At 45.4% G+C, this 26,136-nt stretch overlaps 1 protein-coding gene across 1 annotated transcript in view; it reads right to left on the bottom strand.

Annotated features, from left to right (window-relative positions):
• Window positions 1-2,578: 2,578 nt before the first annotated feature.
• Window positions 2,579-26,136, bottom strand: part of LOC129383640 (uncharacterized) — a 170,768-nt gene continuing 147,210 nt past the window's right edge. The window contains exon 8 of the mRNA XM_055068262.2: window positions 2,579-2,792. Coding sequence (XP_054924237.1) covers window positions 2,647-2,792 — 146 coding nt within the window. The 3' untranslated portion in view covers window positions 2,579-2,646. The remainder of the gene's footprint in view (window positions 2,793-26,136) is intronic.

The raw sequence follows: 26,136 nt of genomic DNA on the forward strand, positions 1-26,136 counted from the left end.
ACGGCATGAATGTAAACAGCACTCAAAGTTTCGCAATCTTGAAGCTGGTTATCATATTGGCCGTCCCATTTATTTTCACAGGCTGTTCTTTACGGTTCTACGGTCACACCCAGCTGAATCTTGATGCCCTCATTTTTTTATAATTGGTCAATGTATTTTTCATCGGTTTTCAGCAAAATGTGCATTCAAAATGTACCTTCATTTGCAATTTCCGCTGGCCTTAACCAGATGCATTTTGGTACAAAATTTCTTTTCCCTAATTCTTCGTTGCTTGCTTCCAAATGTCCAAACAGTTCATCTTAATTCCTACCTTGACTTCTGGGAAGACTACGTTTACTGGATTAATGATTGCTTACTTGTGAACATCGTTTTCTGCTTTGGTCACCCCTACCTTTGCAAGAACTGACAGCAGCGCCCCTACGCGCTCCTTCACGATCACCACTGCTAAGCAGACCCTTCGTGCCTTTATTTTAACACTTCGGCTTCTCCTGACCTATTATATGCATCAGCTTCTCTCCCCCAATGAGCGTAGGGGCCAGTGAGCTACGCCCAAAAAAAAAAAAAAAAGTAACGCTGCCAAGGAAAACCTTTGCTACCCTGATGACAAGTACCTTTGTTGAAATGTCAGCTACAGCAACATCTCTTGTTCCAACAATGTTGGTCTACGTTCATGTTTTTTTTAATACATAAGTTACTGCTTTGTTGTGTTCTATGAATATCCTTTTTGCCGCTTTCTTTAGGATGTAAATTCACGAATGTTATTTGTTTCTCCTAACAGCCGCTAGTTTATTCTTGCAAGGCGTTTAGGGTCAAGAACAACTTTCACCAAGAAAGAGTGCAAGGCGAGTGGTTGAAGAAAATAAACGAGAAGAACGGGGGTTAACGGAGGGCCCGATTATTATTAGTCATATCATGAGAAGCCAACAAACACTGACACAACACAACATAGGGGAAATTGCTTGCGCTTAATAAGTGAAATAAAGAAACGATAAATTAATGGAAATGAAAGTGGATGAAAGAACAACTTGCCACAGGTAGGGAACGATCCCACAACCTTTGCATAAAGTTGCTTCTATGATCTAAAGAACTTGAGGACTGAAATTTCGCACCTTTTTGTATATATGCTATGCATTGCATTCATATCACAAAGTGCAAAGTGTTTTATCTTTTCCGTTATGCCAGTGTGTTGGCAAGACAATTTTCTCAATGGTGACGTGCTGTTTCTTCTATGAGCTGCCTTTATGACATTTGCATTAACGGACACGTACTATTGCGGAAAAAAGTACCCAGGAAGTGCGAGCGTCGACCAGATTGCATCTCTGCGTTCGAGACCGCTGGAAACAGTGGGTCGCGTATGCACATTCCGAACGCAGATGTTAGCGCCGCTGATCCCAGAAGATAGCGCACGAATAAAATTTGGTCGACGCCCGCGCGTCCTGGGAACTTTTGTCCCCTTTAGTGCATTCTCCAAAGAATGGATATGCTCTGTAAGACGAAATATGGGAAGCACCTGCACTCTAACGGATATAGCACAGATTCCGCATACAGTCTTCTGTTTTCTGAATACGTGAAGCATCTGTAGTTTAACGGATATAGTACATATTCCGCATACAGAATCTTTCTTCTTGTGAATACAGAAAACACCTGTACTTCAACGGTTATAGTACAGAGTCAGCATAGTGTGTCCTGTTTTTGATATACGAGAACCAACTGCACTTTGACGGTTATAGTACAAATTCAGCATACAGTGCGTACCATTTTCTAAATACGAGAAGCACCTGTACTTTAACGGTTATGATACAGATTCAGCATACGGAGTCTTTCGTTTTGTGAATATGAGAAGCGCCTGTACTTTAACAGTTATAGTACAGATTAAGCATACATTGTCTTTCGCTTCCTGAATACGAAAAGCAACTGTAGTTTAACGGTTATAGTTCAGATTCAGCATACAGTGTGTTGTTCCGTTTTCAAAATACGAGAAGCAACTGTACTTTAAAGGTTATAGCACAGATTCAGCGTACAGTGTATGCCGTTTTCTAAATACGAGAAGCACCTGTACTTTAGCGGTTATAGTACATATTGAGCATAGAGGATCTTCCGTTTTATAGATACGAAAGCATTCGTATTTTGTATTACGGTCTCTCTTTTACGGCTGTCCGTTCTACGGAAATGACCGTTCTTTATTTAAGGAAAAGTGTTCACTGACACATTACCAGCAGATTTGCAGTAAAACCAGGGCAATTTTTTTTACAGTGTACTTACTATTCCGTTCGATTCGCATTCGAAAATGTTGACATTAGCCCACCGCTAATGTTAAGACCCCAACACCTGAATAAAGCACGCGATCCAACGTGCGCCAGGCGACATTCGCAATTGAGGACGTCTCCTGCTGGGTATATCTAGTGAGAAATCCTTTATGTATGTTCTTTGTTGCGTAAACAGTCTTTGTGTTTTATCTATCCGCATCGCAGATGTGCGGGTGACCTTGGCCAGGACTTTATAATAAAGAGGCATTTTAAAATATATATGCGTCATATGTGTGGGTGAGCGATCACGAACCTTGTATAACAACATCTGCTCATCTTCTTGATTTTATTAGCCCATTCACATACAACAGGGAAACACATTGCTGTACGGTACACATGTTCAATCCTTGCCGAAATCACACGTTTCTTTACTTAAGTTGTACACTGCTCCACCAATGCTGCGGCATGGCTCATAAGATGCATCGCATGCTGTGCGCGTTTCATTTATAGTGCCTTCTTTTATCCAGTACATGCAAATTGCCCTTCCTGCAAAGAGAAAATATCGGCAAAATGAAATTGTTTATGCAAAGCGAGACATTCCCTCACTTCATATGCTTTCACGGTTCTACACATGTCCATTTAGTTTAGCGCATAAAGGAGCTGATTTAGGAAAATATGATTGAGCTTGACTGCGGTCACTACGTTTTCTAGTGGGACATCGATAACGTACAGGTCATATCAACAAGAACGGTAACCGAGAGCCCAATTTTCGCTAGTCAAAACCGTAAAAAGCAAAGAATCAAAGAAAGAGGGGAAAGCAGGGAATAACTTAGTAGATTTTCTATTTTAGGAGAGCAAAATAAAGTAAAAGGAACCAACAGTTGTTGAAAAAACAACTTGACGCAGTTGGGAACCGAACGCACATTTTTGGATTACACATTCGATGTAGTTACTAACTGAGCTATCACACCTCCGTTTTCTCATTCACTTTGTTGGATGTTAATTATACGTGCGCTAGAACTAGCCATGGCAGTGTTTGCCAGCTCCGCCACTAGCGGCCATATGACGGTGGACGTGGAATATTTTTGCTACCTCGGGCGTCACGTGGTGGGTAAACTATAGAGAAGACAAATGGCCAGCAAACACCTGCCCCCTCCTCCTCCCCCCCCCTCCCCCCAGCTCCAGAAGGCTTCAAAGCTGCCGTAGTCGAGGTATTATCAATGACAAGAAGACACTGTAAGAACTACTTTCGTCGGCATTTTTGTGCATGCTAGATCTGGCCATGCGACTCTGTCTTTCTAAAGCGGTGTTAAGCTCAGTGGAGGAAATGTTCAGCCCGACAAAGTTATCCACTGACACTGGATTGCGGAGCTAAAGATCTAGTTCCCGAAGTTTAAACTTACTACTACAAATTCAAGTTTGTAGCATTGATTTGAACGAAAACATTGGCTTTATAGTCTAATGAAACTAACTTTTATGTAGGATAGATGTGGGCACTGTGTGGGTTCCTTTCCCTTATGATCCTTTATTTGGCGGCGAGGTGTCGAAGCGTAATTTTTCCCCCTTCAGTTTCTTTAGCTAACGCTACGACTTAACGCATCAATTTCGGAGAGAGATTCGTTGCCTTTTCCAAACATGTTATTTCCGTCTGAGTGATCGAATAGTGAGAAGAAAGAAGAGGGAGTTTATTGGGCGCAAAGATTTCTCTCCTACGACAATCCAAGAGAATCAGCATCCAAAGTCGAACCCTGCAGTCAACGCTTGTTATTGCACTAATATAATGTACTCATTCGGTCATAACTACCATGCCTTCGCGAAGAACGATGGATGCAGTGACTAAATGAAACATTGTGGTCTGAGAACATTTTAGTTTATAGCAGAGATTTAAAATTAGTCTTTTTACAGGTGATGAATTTTGATAAAAATACCGAAGCGCAGCGTTTTGGAGCACATAGGGCGTATGAAAGCTGCCGACAATTATAACGTACCGTTAATTTATGGGAAGTGATATCGCAGTCATTGAAATTTCATCACTGAAATTTCGTCTCGCTCGACGAATACTTCTTCCAGCATGTTGTTAACTTACTCGCTGGTAGAATAGCTGCTCAATGCTTATCTTAGTTATTAGTAGTTTATTTATGCTTCATAGGAAATGATCCCGGACAGGAAAACGCGTTCCTCGATGTAATGTGCCCGTGTTTTGGTTACCTGCGTCCGTTCGGAACAAAGACCACGGCGGCGCCGAGAACGTACAGGAAATTTGCGCATCAACAGAAAAACAACACTAAGCCCCAATGAAGAGAGACTACACTGGCGTTTTAAGAACGAAAACAATAATTCGACTGTTTTAGCAGAGCGTTGCTTCCGCGCCACTTCGCTCCCATTTCTCACACAATCATGGCTGCATGAACTACGTCGATGTTGCTTACTTCACAAGCGCGTCTTTCAGAGATGTCAGCGACGTGCTGTAAGCTTGGCTTTAAATGACTAGGAAACCAAGTAGACACACACTCTGCTCAGTCCGCTTACCAGTGCACCGTGGGCGGCCGGGGTCCTTCAGTGCTTTTCTGGCTCTACTGTCAGTACGAGCCCCGTGCACACCCGCATTAGCGTCCCGCTGAGCGGCTCTGTGAAAATTCTCAATATACACTGGTTTGAGCGAAGTGAACCGTAAACGCCCTTCTTTTGGCCCAAACTCGCTTCATCGGCCCTCCGTTACGCACTCAGACGTGACACTCCACCTCGCAAGTGGCTGGACGGACGTCTTGACAAACGTTTGCGACCTTTCGATCCGTACGCCTGTTCCTATCTCATTGGCCAGCCCGAGACAGGTGCGGTTTGAAGTCTTCACGGCAAACCGTGGTGCTTGCTCGAAGAGAAGCGGGTACTCGAGGCCTAAGCTTCAGCCGCGCCCGAAACAGTTTGTTTGTTACGCGCAGGCGTTCATGGCCTGCCAGTGAAATCAGCGATGGTATGTTTGAAGGAGCGAGGAAAGTGGGCGCCGGGAGAGGAAGACGTCGCGAGGTGCAGAAGAGAATGACGCGCCGGGGTTCAGAGTACACTGTAGCCGGCGCAAGTACCAAGGGGCGCGCTGAGCGCGCAGAACGCGCTAAAACCCCCAAAACTTCGTTAAAGAGCGACACGCTTTGAAGAATGCGGCCTCCTACTCACTGGCCGACGCCGCGTCGCTTTTGGCCATGGCGCCCCGTGAGTCTTGGCGCCGGCTTAAGGCTGTTTCACATGCTGCGATTAGAACGACGAAAATTGGTGCAGTCGCAACGCGTCGCAAGGCGATTTTTCGAGGGCCCATTTAGCATGATTGCGTTTTAAACATTGCTACTAGTTCAAGGCACAGGGTTGCTTAATGCGAGGTTTTGGGGCACACGCTGCATAATTATTTTATTGTAATGAACAAAACGTATACATCAGAATATTGTAGACTTTTCTTTATTAGGAGCAAATAATATGCGTATTTTGTAATTTGAGAACGTGTTGAAGTTGAGATTTGTTTGGAGTGCTCAACGGCGCTTTGTGAAGTTCCCTGCGATGCATAGAGTTTCTGAATAAATACCCTAGAGGGGCATAGGCGGAGAGCTTTCATTCTTCCGGGGGGGGGGGGGGGGGGGCGACCAGCTTTGCGAACCCCATATATATATATGTACACACTTGCATAAACTTCGTGTGACCTCGAAGATTTGAGCGCAGAAGTGAGGGCGTTATATGAGTACATACAAGACCTCCATAGTAGACGATAGTTCAATTTCACAGCCTTAGTCCGCTCGGTGGTATGATCTTCCTTCGTGTAATTGTCGCATACTTGGCTATCACTAATACTGCTTCACCTTTCCGGTGAAACTGCAGCCTGTCTTCTTTTCTTTTTTTTGTGAGTCATGACTGTTGTTGGTCCTTATTCCGAGTCGATCCGGCTTGGCCTCATTTCTGTTACTGAGTGAATTATACAGTGTTCCCAAACTATCATGCACCACGATTAAAAAAAATAGCAGCTGCGTTGCTCGAACAAAACATAGCGCATATTGTTTCGAGTACAGTGGAATAGCCGCCATTAATTCTTTCGTTCCTGAAATTTAATTCGGTAACTGCATATAATTATCTAACTCGAGAAGTACTGTTATAATTTGGAAAGTGCCAATGAGACATTTGTAGGCACCCCAAAATGACATTTAACTGCGGTATTTTCAGCGACGTACTATTTGCGTACAATTTTTTCCGACTGGCAAAGAAACCTCACGAAGTATGAAAAATACCAGGTGAGTGCGCTCCCACCCGCGTGTTCATAAAGCAGCGCCCTCAAATAAGCTGACTGACAGCAACTGCATTGCCCTCTCGAACCCGAAAAGACTGCGCATCGCCTTGATAATGGTACGAAAGGAGCACCAACAGCAGGTTTCGAGGCTTTGCAGCTGTTCCTTCCTCTCATTTCTAGGTCACACTTATTATCCGTCTCTCAAGGCCGACTGATCACACTGATAACAAAGCCCCTTGATAACGCGGTTGAAGCGCTGCTCTAACCACGCACGAAATTCGAAAAGCAATGTAACAGGCATAGAACGTTTCCAGATCCCGGCTGTGCTCGCACCGCATCGGAAGAGTGCGTGCGAAGCTATATTTCGCGCCAGAAACTTGTTTCCCATGAAAGCCTTATTGAAGTGACCGTTTTATTTTTATGAAAGTGGCATACATGCTGCAAAAACAAGTTCATGTCAAAAAATAAAGGTAACTAAACAGACCGGCAAACGACCAACGTGTAGGAAAAGTCGAAGGCGATTGTTTAAGAAAGTAAATATACCACTTCTATATGAACCGAATCGGCAATCAGGGCGTCTGCACAAAAAAAAGAAGAAGAAAAAAAAAAGAAAGAAAGGACAGAAAGCAAAGCGTCAGATTTTAGTGCGCCCTTTTTCTCTATGAATTCGTAAGCTCCTTTGAACACCAGCCTAGAGAACGTCTTCGAACAGGTCTCCCTTCGCAGCTACGCAATACTGTGTCCGTTTTATCACATCTTCAGTGGCTTTCCTAATTACCGACGCCAGAATTCTGCGCCAGACATCTGTTATCCCTCCCTCGAACTAATATGAGGTCCGTCTCGATGATGTAAGCACGGTCTTTCGCACAAACCCAAAGAAAGAAATCGAGCGGAGAGAGGTCAGGTGACCTAGCCGGCCAATTCACAGGCCCGTGACTTCCAATCTATTCATTCATTCATTCACAAAACTTTATTAGTGTCCTGAAGCCCGGTCTTTTCAGACCGAGGCGGGCCGCGTCCACGTCGGCACCACCAGGCCGAGCCTTATGGCGTCATCGTGGACCCTCTGGACAGCCCGTAGCTGATCTTTATATGAAGAGCTTGTTAACAACTTGTGCCAGTAAAGCCATTTTTCTTCGGGGTCGGCGAGAGTCGCGGGACAGCCCGCCAGCATGTGTCTGATGTCAATGATGCCATCACACACGTTACATTCTTTCCTAATTTCTCTTTCGGGGTGAATTTTATTTATGAAATACGGAGTGGGGTACGTCCCGGTTTGCAGTAAACGTAGCGTGACTGCCTGAGCCCTGTTCAATTTTACGTGTGGCAGAGGGAATTGCCTACGGCCCAAGTAGTAATATTTAGTAATGTCGTTGTAAGTTAGTAAGTGATCTTTATGCTCCCCGGAATGGTAGTGGGCGTCAGTTCGGCTCTGACCGGCACGGCAAGCAAGTCCTCGTGCCAGGTCGTTCGTCACCTCGTTGAGGTTGGGCCGAGTCTCGTCCACTTGTCCCATATGTGCAGGAAACCATCGGATTTCAGTTTTGATAATTTCGACCTTGTCGATAATTTTAGCCGCAGTCCCAGCTACATAGCCATTGTCAAAGCTCTTAATTGCTGCTTTGGAATCGCTATAGATGAAAGACCATTTGCGGTTCCTGATGGCTAGAGCAATTGCGGCTTGCTCTGCCACCGTGGAATCCTTAGTGAAGATGGTGACGGCGTCCCGTACCTCGCCCCGGCTGTCGACCACCACAGCGGTGTAGGCCTCTTTGCCTTTGACCCAAGCAGCGTCTACAAGGGCCGCCTGTTGTCCTAGCTGTTCAATTTCTTTCAACAAAGCTTTCGCTCTCGCTTTTCTCCTGCTAACATTGTGTTCCGAGAGCACATTTCTCGGAAGAGGGGTGGTTCTGATCGCGTCTCTAAGTTTCGCGCTCAATTCTACCTCGGATTCCTTCGGGTTCATCGAGCTATTTGGGTCTGTCCCTATCGCTTTGAGTATAAGCCTGCCCGCTCGCGTTTTCGTCAGTCTTTCCTGCTGCGCCATCTGTTGCGCTTCCGCCATCTCTTCTATCGTATTGTGCACGCCTAGGTTCATGAGCTTCACGTTCGAGGTGCTGATGGGTATACCTAGGGTAGCCTTCACTAACTTTCTGATCATAGTGTTTAGCTTGTTCAGCTCGGCCTGCGGCCATTTAAATAGACCTGCCACGTAGGTGAAGTGACAGAGAGCGAAGGCGTGCACTAGCCTTAGAGCGCTGTCCTCACCCAGGCCTATGTGTCTGTTGCTGATTCTCCTTAGTAACCTGATGACTTGGTCCGTTTTGTTTGAAATGTGTTGAATGGCATTCTGGTTGGTACCTCCTGCTGCTATGTGGAAGCCTAAAACTTTAATCTTTTCCACCTGCTTGATCGCGGATCCGTCGTGACAGCGTAAGATAATCTTGGGTTCCTCCCCGGGGACGTAGCCCCTGGGTCTTCGACCCCTGCGCCGATGTTTTAGGACCAAAAGCTCCGACTTTGCCGCCGAACAGTTGAGTCCCATCTCGCCTAGTGTGCTTTCCACGGCGTGTATGCTCTCCTGCAGTCTGGTCTCCGTTTGGCCTACGTTACCGTTGGCGCTCCATATGGTTATGTCATCGGCGTATATTGTAAAGTGTATACCTTCTATACTCTCCAGTTTCCTCGCGACTCTGGTCATTGCTAGATTAAATAGCATGGGCGAAAGTACGGCCCCTTGCGGGGTGCCCCTGTTTCCCAGGTTCATCACCTTCGATTTTAGTTCTCCTAGCGTGAGGCTCGCTTGCCTACCGCCCAGAAACGCCTTGACTACACTGTGTAGCCTCTCGCCCAACCCCAGCTCGGACAGGACCTCGAGGATGGCCTTGTGCTCTATGCGATCAAAAGCTTTTTCGACGTCTAGTCCCAGAATCGCTCTCGCGTGCACCGGGCTAACGTGTATGAGCTGGTGTTTGATCAGGAGCATAGCGTCCTGAGTCGATAGTCCGGGGCGGAAACCGATCACGTTATACGGGAGTATGTCATTTTGCTCGACGTATCTAGTGAGTCTGTTAAGGATAACGTGTTCCATAGCTTTACCTATGCACGATGTAAGCGAGATTGGACGTAGGTTATCCAGATGGAGTGGTTTGCCCGGTTTTGGTATGAGGATGGTGTTAGCTATCTTCCATTCCTCCGGATAGTCTCCCTTTCTCCACAACTCGGTGAAATGATCCGTCAGGAAAGTGATCGACTCATCATCTAGATTCATTAAGAGTTTATTGGTAATACCGTCGGGTCCGGCTGCCGATCTACTAGAGAGACCATGGAGGGCGGCCCGTACCTCACCCTCGGTGAAATCGCGGTCCATTTCCTCGCACGGTCCTCCCATGTACTCCACGCGTTCGTCGCCATCGCCCGGTTGTTTGAGCGGGAGATATTTGTCCGCGAGCTGTCTCATGACTACCTCCTGAGTCGTGTACTGGATGACTTTATGTACCAGTTTTGTAATTGCCGTTCTCTTGTTTGACTTAGTGTCGCTCTCGTTCAATAGATGTTTGAGGATGTTCCAACTGCCTCCATGTTTAATTCTGCCGTCTGCCAAGTGGCAAACTTCGTCCCACTGCTGTTTCACGAGCGTTCTCGAATGCTCCTCGATCTGTCTGTTTAGCAACGCTATCTTTTTCCTGAGCTTTCGGTTCAGTCATTGTGTTTTCCATCTTTGCAGAATGGATTGTTTGGCCTCGATCAGATGCGCGAGCCTACTGTCTATGCTCTCTATGTTTTCTTCGGTCTTAATTTCTTTAGTGGCCTCCCTGAGGTCCTCTTCGAGCTGGTTGATCCAGGTCTGGAAGGACTGTCTGCCCGCTTCTATCGGTTCCGATTCTAGTCTCTTCGCTCTAACTTTCCTAAAAAGGTCCCAGTCCGTGCACCGAAAGGTTCTAGTCTCTTGTTTCGGCATACCTATACCTATGTGTATGATATAGTGGTCGCTGCCTAGATCGGTGCCCGAGTTTTCCCAACTAGCTTGTTTCGAGTTGTTGACAAAAGTTAGGTCGGGCGTAGAGTCCCTGCACGTGGACGTGCCACAGCGGGTGGGGAAAGCCGGATCGGTGATCAGGCACAGTCCAAGGTCCGTGGCAAGGTTCCATAACCCCTCACCTTTCTTTGTATTCCAAGCGTATCCCCACGCTTGGTAGGGGGCATTAAAGTCCCCTCCGATGATGAGCGGGGAGCTCTTTGCGACTGCGAGTGCCTTGTTGAAAAGTGCCCTAAAGCTTTGTTTCTTGTAGGTGGGACTGCTATAAATGTTTAGGCAGAAGATACTCTGCGCCCTGCCCTTGTGCCTTTTGAGTACGACTTCTATTAGGATATACTCGATTTTACTCAATCCGAAATGGATATCGTGTTCGATAAAGGGTAGCTTTTTGTCAACGAGGGTGGCCAATCCCCTCCCGGAATCTTTTTCTCTACATACTGATTTGTACCCGGTTAGCTTTACTTCGTCCGCTAAAGTTTCCTGCAGCATAATTACTTTTGGTTTGACCCCCATCGATCTAATTAATTGGCGCAGCGAAGCCTTTTTGTTGTGGAATCCGCGACAATTCCACTGCCACACACTAAAACTGTGGGCGCTATCCATGATTATTGAATGGGTTAATTTTGCTGTTACCCGCGATCGATCTCTTTGGAGCGCCCCCTGACGTTCCGGAGAGCGATTTTACGCTTTCTGATTCTGACGGCAAGAAATCGTCGTCATCGCATTTCGTTTCGAGTTTCTTGAATCGCTGTTCGGCCGTTAACCTCCATTTTCATAGTTTATCCACTTTAAAGTTAGTCCTTTCCGTCGTCTCTCTAATTTCTTTGATTACGTCTTTCAGCTCGCTCAGGACTGAGAAAACCGAGTCAGTTTCGGGGCTTACTGCTCTTATTTTCGGGGCGGGGGAGTTATCTCCCTCGCTTGGTTCGTTGCTTTGACCTACTGGTCTGGCTACTGCTACGCTGGCAGGGCTCGGCTGTGCCTTCTTTTTCAGTTCTGCTACCTGTTTGGTCAGCTCTTCATTAGCTTTACGCAAAGAGTTTACCTCCCTAATCAACTGTTCTATTCTGGCATCATTGCTTACAGTCACCGCCGGCGTAGTGTCACCACCAACGATTCTCACCGTACCTTTGACTTTATCCGCCCAGGCGGTCCCAACTTTCGGCTTGGCACCAGGTGTTCCATCTTCTAAGCGCGCCTGCGCTCCTCCCGACTTGGAGCGGCTTCTCTCCCTCGCGGCCGATCGCGACCGGGCGCGTTCCCTTTGCACGTGCGCTCCTCCCGACTTGGAGCGGCTTCTCTCCCTCGTGGCCGATCGTGACCGGGCGCGTTCCCTTCGGCGAGCTCGTACCACATAGGGTGTTTGAAATCTCTGCTTGCACGCCTTGTCTCCGGTGGGATGGTCTCCTCCACAGAACTTGCACTTGGGCTTGCAAACGTGGTCCGCTCGTGGGTTGGGGGCTCCACACCCTCTACACTGAACAGAGTCCGGCGTGGGGCACACGTCCGAGCGGTGTCCTACTCTACCACAAGTAAAGCACACATCAAATTGTTTCCTGTAGAGATAACATCTCAACAAGGTCGGCCCGTAGCGCACAAAGTTTGGCACTCTCAGTCCATCGAAGAGGACGATGACTGAGCCCGACGTCTTGATGCGCTTGGCGGCCAAAGCGAGCGGGTTGCGCTCATGCAGGATATTCCTTGTGATCGTAGACTGGGAGTCCCTGATGTCGACTTGTCTAATAACCCCCGTATCCAGCTTTTCTGGACACAAGGTTTATAGTTCGCGTCAGTGCCACCACGTGGCGTACTGACCTTAAACTTTTCAAACTTCCCGCGGTGACGCGTGATGACGTCAACAAAACAAAAATAAAATAATTAAAAGCTATCCCTGCGCATTGAACTTCGCCACAATGCTTGTCCCGCCGGCGTTATCAGTGTTCTTGATAAAGCGTAGCCGCTCGTCGCCTGGAAATGCTCGTCATCCTAAGAGCGTTTAGTCGCGACGAGCAATGGTTGATTCTGGGCTTTTGATGCGGTTCTTTTTTTTTCTTCTTGTGTTTTTCCTTTTCCTTTTCTTTTTTTTCCCTTCTACGGAATAAAGAAGCTAGCCTAACCGTCAGAAGCACTTCGGGGCAGCCTTTCTTCAGCCGGCACACTTTGCTAACGTCCGAACATCACACAGCGCCTACTAGAGACGCCGTCGTGGACGGATTTTGATTTTCCCCTATCTAATTCGTTAAGGTGCACACAATTATTTCACTAGCGACTTTACAATGCGCACTCATGGGCTATCGCCGCAGCTGCAAATCTAGATATGCTTAAGTATTAAGACATATACATGGATATGTTGGTTTTTCACCTTGACACAAAAGTCACGACACAAGAGTTGAGCAAACTGTCTCTGTGTCACCGCAAGGTGTGAGAGACCGGGCTAGTGACGACAAGGATACGCGCAAACTTCCAGCTGGGCGCTTGTCCTTGTAGCCTCTTTAGTGTCCCCTGTCCACCCTTGCGCTAGTCACTTCAGTCTGTGTCGTCGTCCGTTAGCATGCTATGGCCGAAGCTGCTCGCAATATTACGTCACATTTACTGGCCACCAGGCCAGGTACAACCTTGGGTACGATATATACAGTACTTGCAGTTAGTTTCCAAAGTAGTCTCCTATGGCGGTTATCCACGTGCGTGAAGCAAGAACGCTATTTAAAGTTATTGTGGAGTAATATATGCGGGATTTGCATGTTCTCCATATTCTTTACCATGTTGCCGTCCCGCCCTTATTATATAGCCGCAATGTAGATTAGAAGCTATCGAACGTCATAAAGACTATCCACATACTCAAAGACCTCGCGCACAACTCCTGACGCTTAATTGTATTCAAGAGTTGTGCGACGATATAATGTCCATGGGATTGATGCGATTTAAATCAGTTCTACTGTGGATAGGACAGCCGCTTTTGCTCACTGTGGATGGAAATATAGCGTTAATGAGCGCCATTCTGAAGCATCTAAATTGATAGTCACAAAATTATGTGGATCCCACGTATGTGCGAATCCATGTAAGCAAAGCTTTCTGTGTTTGTTGTCATTGTTAAACGTAATCTCCACAGAGTAGTCAGGCACCCTCTAATGAAATGCTGTCAATGTTTGCCTGATTACGCGCGCCATTGTGATGCAAATAAACGTAACTTGAACTCATTTTCTCAGAAATAAACGCTGAGTGAAAAGCTAACGTCATCCTGAACAAGATCAACAAGCGCCCTACCTTGTGCTCGATCTTATGATGCCCCTATTCGTAAGCTTATATTCATGATTTAGTTATACGGGCGGGGGGGGGGGGGGGGGGGGAAGCGATGTGCTCTTATACCGTAGAAACATCCCTCGGACGTCTCTGATGTGCTCGTTTTATTGTCAAGTACCCAATGAAAACTGTCATCGCTGCAACTTCATGGTGTCCTGGTGGCAGGCCACCATGGAATGTCGCGCAAGTATGACCACGCTGATTCATTTGCGTTGGCATATACTATTTGGTGCGTCATACTTCGCCACATTAATTTTTCAAACTATACCAGAGCTCGAAAAGGGCGGCCAACTCACTACGTCCCTTTCCTCTGTTTACTTCCGCAATGTGTGCGTCTATCGCTGTGGTTACCAAATACGCCCAGCGGTATGCTACCACTCAAGCCTATCTGTCGGCTGAGCAACTGAAGTCGCAGGCTTTCTTCAACACGACGTCAACGTTCAATATGGCTATCCTCAATTACTTTTCGCGGACTTCGCTCACCGCCTTCTCTCCAATGTCATCTCCTATACTACTCGCTCCTGCTAGACACAACACAAACACGCAACGACCTTAATGAAGTATCAATTACACGCTAGTTGACATGCTGTCGACGTATATTTCCGCTGAGCACCGGGATTGGAGCGTGGTGTTGTCTATGGTGACATTATCGGTCTACAGCTTCGCTCAACAACACCGCTCGTTACTCATCACTTTTTTTTTTTTTTGTCGACAAGAGCGTAGCGTATTTCCTCTGAATGTACACTCGGCCACAAAAGTTTACGGACCACGAGAGCTCAGAAAATGTTCAATTCCCGGGCAGCTTGTAGTAGTAGCCAGTAAAACTGTATACTACAATGTTGTTAACATATTCTAGTTGAGGCCCGAAATGAAAATACCAGGCTGCGTTGTGTGATTGCGGAGATAATCAGCATTTTCTCAGATTTCATGGTCCGTAATATTTTGTGGCCGGGTGTACTTTCGGCTTTAAGTGTGACCTTGCACGCCCGCTTATTCTGTTACGTTGAAGGCGACCGTTGTCGTCAGGCTGCCACCTAATTCTGAGCGTCACAGTCACCAGAGAGCACAGAAAGCTGTCTTCCCAAACAAACCACCGGGATTCGAGCCCATCTCCCAAATGCAGCATCTTGCATTTGGGAGATGGGCACTCTAGCCATTACGCTACCACCTGCCTCCACCAATTTCCGTTTATCTGCCTTCCCACTTCTCGTTTTTGCCGCAGACGCAGGAAGAACGGATGCAGAAACGAAAAAAAAAAAGTAAAGATTGCTTGAGCCGCCAGTGACGCGTGACCTTCACTTTGGCAGGTTTCCCTCATTGGAGCGCATGTAGGGTTGCGGCTTCGTGCAGATTCTGGGTCACCTTAGCTTTATTGTAAATTTGCTTTCACCAACTCTTTTCAGCTAGAACTGAAACGCTGGAGAAAAATGAGACCTACCGTAAAATATTTTTCTTGTTTTCTAGGTTTAAAGCAAAAACGCTCATTTACACAAATAGTGATTTTTTTCAGAAATGGCATAAGGATACTATATTTCGAGGTCATGTTTTCTCAATACGGCCTGGCACCACGTATTGACGAAAGGGCATCACAGTGCCGATGCACGCGGCAGGTTACTGAATGAAGAAAACAGGAAACGACTGTTTTTCAGTTCTCGCAACATATAGTACACAGAACACAAGGCACCCACCACCATGACATTTTTTTTTTTTTACAACAGCGACACACAGTGCCGGACTGATATGTTTCCTAAAGGGGCCTGATTTTATTTTTCATCGCAGAAACGCAAGCACAGTTGCGTCGCGCGTATACCGCAGCCACGTACTGTAGCCGTGCCCCTTTTCCTCTAACAATATGGCCGCCGGCGGCTTCACGCGCTCCCGTAGGTGGCGAATTGGACTGTCACTCCAGAAGTTTAAATACAAAACCTCTTTGCATAGAAACGACGGCAGGATTGTTAACATAATTGCTCTCCAGACTGATCTTGATGAACTAACTCATTGGTGCAGCAGGGAAGATGGTAATTAACGCAGACACAACTAAACATCTCAAGTTTACTTCCGCTGCTAAGACGATTCCTAATGTCTACACAGTTAATAATACTATCATTGAAACTTCAGCGTCGGTAAAATACCTCGGTGTAAATTGTAGCTCGTATTTATCCTGGAGCACTCATATTTTTATTTTTATTTATTTTGTTAATACTGTAAGCCTTGACAGGCTCTTACAGGAGTGGGAACAAAAAAAAAACAACGAAAAGTTCAGATTGCCAACAATAAAAAAAAAAAAGATCCGAAAATAAGAAATGAAAGAAAAGAAAATCCTAAAACAGTACAGACTAACAGGAAAGGGTACGCGTTATACACTGATTTCGGAATAAGAACTGCAAGCGGCATACACAGTAAAAGAATACACTACAAAGAACTGCGATCAGCATACACATGAAACATACACTCCGTGCGCAGCACTTTTTTTTTCTACAGCGGCGCAACCTGCTGATCAAAAAAACTTTCAATCTTGACAGAAAATGTGATGACAGATTCCGAGGACATAATGTCGTGTGACAGTTTTTTCCATAATTATATGACTGACGGAAAGAAGAAATACTTGAATGTACTACAGCGGGAGGTATATGGCCTGATACCCTTGTCGTGGTTTGTTCTGGCTGAGCGCTGGTATGGTGGTTTTAGGTACTCGTGTTTGCTTATATTAATGCTGTCATGATAAAGAAGGTAGAGAAACTTTAAGGCAGCAACGCGTCGGCGATTTGCCAATGTTTGAATGTTTGCCCGGTTGCGTAGTGCGGTTATGCTGACGTCACGTGAATACTGCGAATACACAAACCGGAGAGCTTTATTTCGAATTCCCTCCAGTTGATTAAGAAGGTAGATTTGGTGCGGATTCCAGATAGTACTGCCGTATTCAAGGATTGGCCTTACAAGGGCCTTATAACTTGCTAGCCTAACTTTGGAATGTGCCAGTGCAAGTTTCCTGCGAAGGTATCCCAGCTGTCTATATGCTTTTGTGCACATCTGTTTAATGTGAACGTCCCATTGAACTGATTACTACCAAAGACTTAAAAAAACTTGGTCTTCTGAAACGCCGACTACACCAAGCCAACCAGGACACAAAACTACACGCATTCAACATGCTAATCAGGCCTGTGATACAATACGCGTCCGTGATCTGAAACTCTCATTATACCTATCTTGTTAATATGTTGGAATCTATCCAAAACAAGGCTGCTCGATTCGTCCTTTTCGGTTACTCTCGGTATCAAAGTGTAACAGCACTGAAAATATCGCTCCATCTCCCGCCTCTGGTCATGCGCAGAAAATTCAGCCGTTTATCTTTTTTCCATGCTCTCTACCACAGAAACACACCATTCGCAAGTTCACGTCTTCTCCCGGTGCCGCACACATCGGCTCGTGTAGATCACATGAAGAAGACTAAACCCATTTTCGCTCGGACAGAACGATACAAATACTCACCTCTGGTCCTGGCTATTGAAGAGTGGAACTCGCTTCCTTCTAGCATTGCGGCTATCGCTGGAACATCATCAGTTCAAACAGCTCTTTGGTCATACTTAGAAAATCCCACTGTAGAATGATGTGCGTTTTTTTTTTCGTTTTTTTTTTTCAGTGTGTGCGTGTGAGCCGTAACGTTCCGTGGAATGTTAGATGACATGTCTTGTAACTTCTGAAGGTGCGATTTTTGTTTTGTTTTGTGGGATTTGCTACATGTGCATTTTTTCAGTACCTGTTCCTAGCCATTTTTCCCCCTATTAACTTGTACCTGGCTTATTAACTTGTTTATTCCTGTCTTCAGCCGTTTATATTCTGTGTCGTATATTGTTAAGTTTTCTTTGATGAATCCCCCCCCCCCCCCCCCCTATGTAACGCCCGCATTGGGCCTTTAGGGTACTGAAATAAAATAAATATTGTTGGCTTGGATATGTTTGGCACGGGACCCAAGTCGGTACCCTGTCTTCTAACGCGTTCTTTTGTTTTCGTCTCTGTCTTGAAGGGACGCGCACCGTAACATGCTGCAATTGTGCTTGCGTTGAGCGTATGTAAGGTGAGAAACGCGGTTATAAAATTTCTGTTCACTAACTTGTTCAGTAAACCCATGATTATAGTATTCGCGCAATAGTAAGAGTCACGAGTATGGCAACCGTAACCGCAAGCGTCACGTTATGGTCGTAACTTGTCGCGACAGCGTAGTTGAAATCCACTGACCCTGCCACTAAAAAATCGTGGCGAGGTATGGCTGACGAATAATTAATTGCGAAGATTGGTTTTCAGTAAACGTTTGTAACCAAGAACGACGGGTGCTTATACTACCGAAAAGGACGGATGCTGGGCGGTGACTCCAATCATTTACTCGCCACATCACACATTTATATACACTGCAATTCAACCGGTTTCACCAACTCTTGCTTATATTCTCTCGCCCCTAAACTGCGACTTCGCCTGCCACCCGGGCATTTCCTCTTTGTCCCCCGCTTCTTTCCCAATCTGCTGAGACGTGCTGTTGTTGTTGTTGTTGTCCTGAGTGGCCGTGGCACATACCCACAGTGGGGGATTGGCCAAGAATCGGGCGTTTTAATTAGGTGCCTAAAAATAATAATGATAACAAGGGAGTTAACAATTTGGGCGTGTGAGCTTAAAAGTAAACGTTTCGTGTCTGGAGAAAAAAATAGATAATCAGATGAAAACCGGGTATAAGAAAATGATAATAATAATAACAATAATAATTAATAATAGATAAGAAATAAAAGAAAGCTATGGTAGGGAGGGAGAACGATCAATCTAACATGGAAATCGATTGGTTTCAATTAGGTAAATTTGGATCGCCAAGCAAACATTTCTGTGGCTGAACCCAACAATGGAGGCTCCAAAAGATAGGATCACAGGCACTGATAAAGTTAGACCAATAGAGCGAAGCGGCATTTCGAGTAGTCGTTTTCTTATAATAGAAAAAACGTCTGCAAGACAACAAGAAATGGTCGATTGTCTCCGCTTCGCCACAGAATGAGCATAATGGTGAGGGGACCAGACCAGACCTGTGGAGGTAGAAGTTCAATGCAGGTATACGGCAGCGCAGCTTCGTGATGGACACTTCAATTTTCCGTGTTCGGCGAAAATCTCTGTTCCAAGGGTGCAGGAGATGTCCGTAATCCTCAGAGTTAGTAATTGCGGAGCCTGATACGGACTGTATAATGATACTCCTGCGAAATCTAGCTGCAGTAACATAAGCCGTCAAAGGGCAGCAAGGAAGAATCGGGCCACTTATCGATGCCTTGGCTAGAGAGTCTGCAATTTCATTAATGAGTAGTCCTTTATGGCCAGGCACCCAAATCAAACGCACGCTTCTCAAGTAACCAGGTACCAATGATTGAAATGTCCTCATCACGCGAGAATCACTAGAAGCAGTAAGGGATGAGCACAATGATAAAGAATCAGTGACTATCACGGCTGACGTAATTGATGGTCCTAATTTGCGTAATGCCAGCACCACGGCCATGAATTCAGCTAAAAAAATCGGTATGAAATCTGGCAGCCGAAGTGAAAATGTCCAATCGAGAATCGGGGAAAATATTCCTACACCTGACTTTTCTTCACATTGTGAAGCATCTGTAGCAATTACAACGTTTGTTTGAAGGTATTTCAGGTAATCTTGTAATATACCGTCTAGAATACGGTGTGGAAGTAATTTTGCATTATTAGGAAAGATGTCATCAAATTGAATATCCGTGGCAACAGCTCTGTCGGTAATAGGAAGTACATCGCATATGCGCACGCCCAAAGAGTCAAGTAATTGTTGCACGAATATAATTTGCGGTTTATGCAGTCGCGGCCAGATGACACCAAAAAACAACGCAGGTTGTGAAATAAAGATTATTTGGGGATGACGCAGTGGTGATTCGTAAATCCTTAAGAACGTCTGCACCGTCAAAAGCCGGAACCTGCACGAAAGTGGCGGAACACGGGATTCTAGATAAAGAATAGAATTTGCAACAAATTTAGGAAGACCTAAACACAGACGTAATGCTTCTCTTTCTAAGAGGATTAGAGGACGGGACATGTAGGCTGGAGCTCCAGAGAAGAGCACGCAACCAAATTCTAATACAGGGCGAACGTACATACGATATATCATTAGGAGTGTATCTCTTCTCAATCCTATTCGACGACTGCTCAGCCTACGCAATATGCCAATTGCACGGGTACCTTCCACTGATGCTTGCTCTTCTTTTTTCTCAATAAATGAAGGCATTCATTCATGCATTCCTAAGTTACTGCAGAAAATAGCGTGTCTTTATCTCCATAACCGTCCTTTTTCTCACCTGGACTCTCCAATCGCAAAACAAAGTTGCAGTGTTGCAAATGGCTGGGCGTCACATATACAATTTTCTAGGAATGGCCAGTAGCACGGCGGGCAATTTTCGGTGGGTGACGAGACAGTATATAGAACACCTTCTCTGCCATATCGACACTCAGTGCTCTGCTTCGTGAGCTACTATTAGCCGCTACTACGAAGTACGAAATGAAAGAAACCTAGCTGGGCTGGTCCCGGACAGCTCTTTTTGGATTCGTGATGCGTCGATTTAAAATATATGTATTTCTTATATAAGCCTAAATGACAGCGATATAAGCGAGGTGAGTTACGGTAGCTCGTTGGTTTGGACTAACGACGCTCTTCATGCAGCACTTTCGTCTTATGCGTGTTTGCGAACGGGAATGAAAGACAGGAGGATAACACGCCTTCCTGAAATGAAACATTCGGAATAACTCTTTGTTTGACGGTTAGACATATGTCGAGGGCCCCCGATACGAACCATCTGCAAGTCTGTATCAGCTTGCAAAGAGCAACTCAGATTAAACGTTGTCAAGAGGATCGGCTTTTATTTATCATAAGGATATCCTTATTGAAATTCCTTACCATGAGGTGAAAGCCCACTAATAAGCATTTAAATTTTCTGTGTTATCAAAACCTCCTGTTAATAAAAGGTTGCTGTGCTTTACAGCCCCCAAATTAGGATGGATGATGGATGAAAAACTTTATTATCCAAATTAGGTTATAAAAAATAAATTGGTGCGGTAAATGTGTAAACGCAGACGCAAGAAAAGGCCTAGTCCGTTTCCCAGTATTCACTCAATGAAGATGGAGCACCTCTATACTCTCACATTGTAGGGATGTCAAGAACAAAACACTTCCAAAAGAGTGAGTCACGAATATAACTCATTATAAGGTGAGTTTGCGCTGGAAAAAAAAAAACGCTAAAAGCGCAACGATGGCTGCGCGCAAAGTGCTCCCTCTGATTCCGGTCTACGGATCAAGGCGTCAGTTCGTCAGATTGAAATGCTCGTACATTGCAGCGCAATCTCGGGTCCTCAAATGTGATCGAGAATGTACGCCAGTATTCGCTTCACGCGTGCAATCTGATAAGATAATGCTCTTTCGCTATTGAATCCGTGACAACATAGTGGATATTAGAAACACATGCAGGCGCATCTTGAGCTAACTGATAACTTTGGAACTGTGGTTAGACGCTAAAGAAAGCCCCCCCCCCCCAAAAAAAAAAAAAAAGAATACAGTTGCTTTCAATATTAGCTGAAAAATAGTGCTTGTGGTTTAAGAAGGGCCTCCAACACTCCACAGCGGTGCCGACATATAGGAAATTCAAGCGCGAACCACTTTCCAATTACTGGTATTTATCCAACCAGCGTATCGTGGTTCAATGTAGCCCAGTAGTCCCGGGGCCAGTTCCACCACGGGTACTGTGTCGGAGCTCATATTTCATGTCAGCATTAATTGTCACAAAATCACAGTATTTTTTCTTTAGATCTTATCATTAGACAGCTAAAATACATCCAGCGAAATCCTCATGTTAATATTTCAGTACTTTTCGTTCTAACGTACACATCCGTGCTGATCCATATGTTACAAAGTACTGAAAATGTACCCAATGCTTTCCTCCAGGCAGCTATTTTTATTCATTATGATGCCAGAAAACAGAGCCTGATGCCACCAACGCTCAGAAGCCTAATCGGGAGCGCGCACAATGTTCTCGCACACCTTGTGGGATGTACCTTAGCGCTGAGGTGCTTCTTGTATAATGTATGAGAATCGGTTGTAAAGGCAGTCGTGCAAGGTTGGGCACATGTGCTTAAGCTCATGAAGTTGATTTGTGCCAAGATAACCTGTCCAAACTTTCACACTTACTTTATAAGAAGTCTACAGCACCATCAATATGCCGGCTGCTTTTAACTGCACGAAACAAAACTATTGAAACGATACAAACAATGTTAACATCATTTTATCATTCGAGTGTTCAGATTGGTAATCTCTAGATGCGGAGTAAGTTGAGAAGTTGTTTGCGTAATTAACAAAGCTACGTTAATTAAATTTTCAGTAATGGTTCTTACGTGGCTAAAGAAAATGAGCAATTTGGAGCCCGTCCTCGAGATTATGCAGCCAAGCGAAAAACTTTCGACTAAACATGCTTCTGTAAGAGCCATGCGAAGAAAAATTTTCCAAGTAAACACTCTTGGAAGGCGTAACTGGCGCAGAAAAGGAACATATGTAAAGCCGCAGACAGAACAGCAGTTCACGACGGGACACAAAGGAGGAACCCACACACAAACTGCGCTAACAACTTCAAGCGCTGTTCTTTATGTGATAATGAAGCAACTAGACCGTCAGTCATTCCTTCCAAACCTGTAAAGTCAACCTAACCACATCTAGCCTTTTGGGATGCTGTCATCAAGAGTATGGCCCCGCGAACATGTTCCCCGTGGCCTTATAGTCGCGTTCCATTTTTATTCAGGCTGTTTTCTCGAAGGCAAGCAGTTTAAGGTTTTGGTGTCAATGCGGCAGTGTACGTGTGCCGCCGAAAGCTTGCTTGGTCGCAGAAGCGATGCAGGACGGAATGATGGTGCCGATTAAGCGCGTCGCTGGCATCAAGACAATGCGCGACCGCCAAGGGAAGGAAGATAACGAAAGTGAACAGCTTGGTAGCTGCTCACGGAGCCGTGCCGATAGTGACGGTGCCATCATGACGAAATCTGAGGCGGCGATATTGATGGCTGCAGCGTTCTTTTTATTCTTTTATTCTTTTTTTTTTTACAGCGAAGTCGTTAAGAGGAAGCTCCGACTCAGCCTATTCAAATAGATGTAAAACGCCGAAACGCTTTTCTTAGATAACCCCTGGACAGATTTTAATGAAATTTGTTGGATTCGGGAGAGAAAGGTAAATTCTAGTGACTATCGGAAGCGGAAATTCTATTTAGGGCCTGAATTTAGGCAAAAGATATTCAAAAATTCGAAAGTGCGAAAAGTACACTAGCACGAAGTTTACAAATTAGTAACTCCATATCAAGAACTGAGATCGCGGTTCTGTAAACAGCATCCATTAGACAATTCAAAGCGGACAAATCCAATATGCCGATTTATATTTTACGTGAAGTCGTTACGTTGTGAACAAGGGTTGTGGAAAAGCTGTATTTCCATATTACTAAATTTTTTAAGATTTATGCGTAATATATCAATTTTGTCTGCTTTAGATGTGCTGTTAGATGCAATGTACATAATTTTGATATTAGTTTTCATTGCCGAAAGAGAGTTGTGAACTTGATGGTTTCGTTTTCTTAAAATTTGCGATTATTGACAATATTGAATAAACAAATGATGACCTAAATCAAGAATTCGAAACCAATAGACACTACATTTTAAGTTTTTATTTTAAATGCAACAAACCTTGTCAAATTATATGCAGTGGCTGTCGAAAAAAACGAATTCTCCTTTTACATTTATTTAGATAGGACCACCGCAGCTAAAGCTTCCTCTTAAGGGCTACTGTCCCCACTATCGCGTCCGCGTGTAGAGCCAAATCCCGAAGATAGCGTAAAACCGGCCAGACCCGCAATGGTGGTGAAGCATGCGTTTAGCGCTCCCCATACGTGGGCTGATCCCGAATGTAACGCCATGCCGGAGAGACCCGCGGCGGAGATGAAGCAGGTGTTAAGCACTCCCCATTGTCAGGATTGGGGGCTCAATCCCATCGCTCGTGATCCGTTGTCAAGATTGGAGTCCGGCATGAATTCGAAGGTAGCTGGCCCATGCCGTCGTCCAACTTATCCACGCTGAGGACGTTGATGAAGGGAAGAACTGCTTCTCATCGAGAACGAGGAATATGGGTTTATTTACAGTATTTAAATCAGTCTAACATGGCTGCTTGAGAAAAGTGCATCAGTCTAACATGACTGGTTGAGAAAAAATGTCAGTCCAACATGACTGCTTAAGAAAAAGTGTGTCGAGCATTCGCACCACAGCAGTTTTTAAACACTCGGTCCTCCCGCGATACAAGGTGACTCGAACGTTCGTTTACTCGTTGTAAACTCGCCGCCGCCCCGCAGGACAGTTTACACACACAAAGGCACCCACGTGCGAATGTCCGGAACCGACGTCAGAGGGGAGCCGTTTTGGGTAGCTCGGAGCCATTCTGAGTAGCTCGTTGTCCTGCGTCCCGGTCGGCGCGTGGGAAGCAACAAAAAACGGCTTTCCAGCGGCAGCTCGCGCACGCGTAGCAGATCAGGTCCGCGCTGGGGAGTTTGGGCACAATAGTTCGCCCGCCGAACTCATTCCGTCACAACGGCGATGAGGCTAGAGGATGGCGGCGGTTTCAGCACAAAGCCCGCTTCATCGAACGCATCCTAGCTGAAGCGACGGAGAGTGGGGGATGCGCGTCTTGTTCCCCGACACAAAGTCGTTTTAGTCACGCTGTGGCTAGAAGTTCGCGGCGATGCTCCCGAGATGTTGCTTTCCCCAGTCGTAACTGGGTGGCAATCTTGCATTGCAGCTCGCCATTCTTAACACCATACGTGGGCCGATCCCGAATACAGTGCAATGCGGGGCTGACATGCGGTGGAGGTGCAGTACGCCATTAAGGGGCCTACATACACAGCTTTGCAGGTCATGTTTCTTCACAGAGTGGAAGGGCACTGAGATTTTTTAGTTATCCGCGTTTATCCTGCATGCGTATGCGATGAAAACAAGAAGCAGGTATGCCTAGAAAATCTAAGGTGGTGGAAGCAGGTGGTAGCAGAGAAGTTAGTATACCCAGCCCCTGCACGTACTTATATCTGCATTGACATGAGTTCGTGGTAGTGATAGCGACCAAAGCTCTACTTTTTCTGCGTACTCTAGTCATTGTGAAACTAAGGATGTGGTTAGCATGCCCAGTCACTGAATGCAAATTGCAGCAGTTACGAGTGGTGGAATCCCACTGGGGCTGATTGTGAAGAAAGCTTCCTTTCTCTGTCCACTCTCGCGATGGTGAAGCTAAAAATGAGGAGGAGGCCTGACGGACACAACGTTGATCGTCACCATAACAGAATGGATGGACGACCTGCGGAAAGGACAAGGCACACCAAGTTTTTAGCACTTAACTTGTCCTACAGTAAAGCGCTACAATGGCTAGTATGCCCTCATTGGACTGGTAGACCGAACTGCTTCTCACTGCTAACACTGGACTGATACTAAGAAAATACTCCATCCGAAGGTACTACGCTACACTGAAATTAGCAAAAGAATGTCAGTTTTTAAACTGATATTGCCAATTATCTGGTGTCCTTCTTGTGTGTGTGGAGGGCATAGAGGTTCTGGCAATGAAATGGTAGTATCTTCGTTTTTGCTGCAGTTGCACACAAACAAAATTCTTTGAAGTGATCGGACAGCGATCTACCGGTGGAGAGGACCAACCCCCAAATTAAAATCATTGCTGGTTTCAGATCTTCCAACGTACTTTACGCTTAGCTACCATCTGTTATATTTTTCTTTTTGTGCTCTTATAAAGAAGAAAACTCCACATTACTACAATATCAACAACCCTACACAAAATAGACTGGCTTTCAAGCTCTGACCACGCACCGCACTTTTGTACATTTAGCACATGTAGTATTGGGGCAACACGTTTGAGCAAAATGATTAGGTTTTTGGTCAAAGCACTGTGATAGGCGGGAAAAACTCGTTGTCATGCACGGTCGAAACAATACCATCTGAAATCTTATTTACTTATATTCATTTTTGAAAAATCACTATAACCGTTTATACACTTGCTTCGTATGAGTTATATACTAGCTTGCCTCGTCAATCTCAAAAATGTATACTCCTTTCGGGAGACGGCCTTCGTGAAAAACGACGCAACATGACAGTAAAACATCCAGCAAGGTTCTATCCAATGATTGGCGAAATTGTGCACTCAGGGCGTGTCGACTAGCGTGCGAGT

The sequence above is a fragment of the Dermacentor andersoni genome, chromosome 8, assembly GCF_023375885.2.
Source record: "Dermacentor andersoni chromosome 8, qqDerAnde1_hic_scaffold, whole genome shotgun sequence".
Lineage (NCBI taxonomy): Eukaryota > Metazoa > Arthropoda > Arachnida > Ixodida > Ixodidae > Dermacentor > Dermacentor andersoni.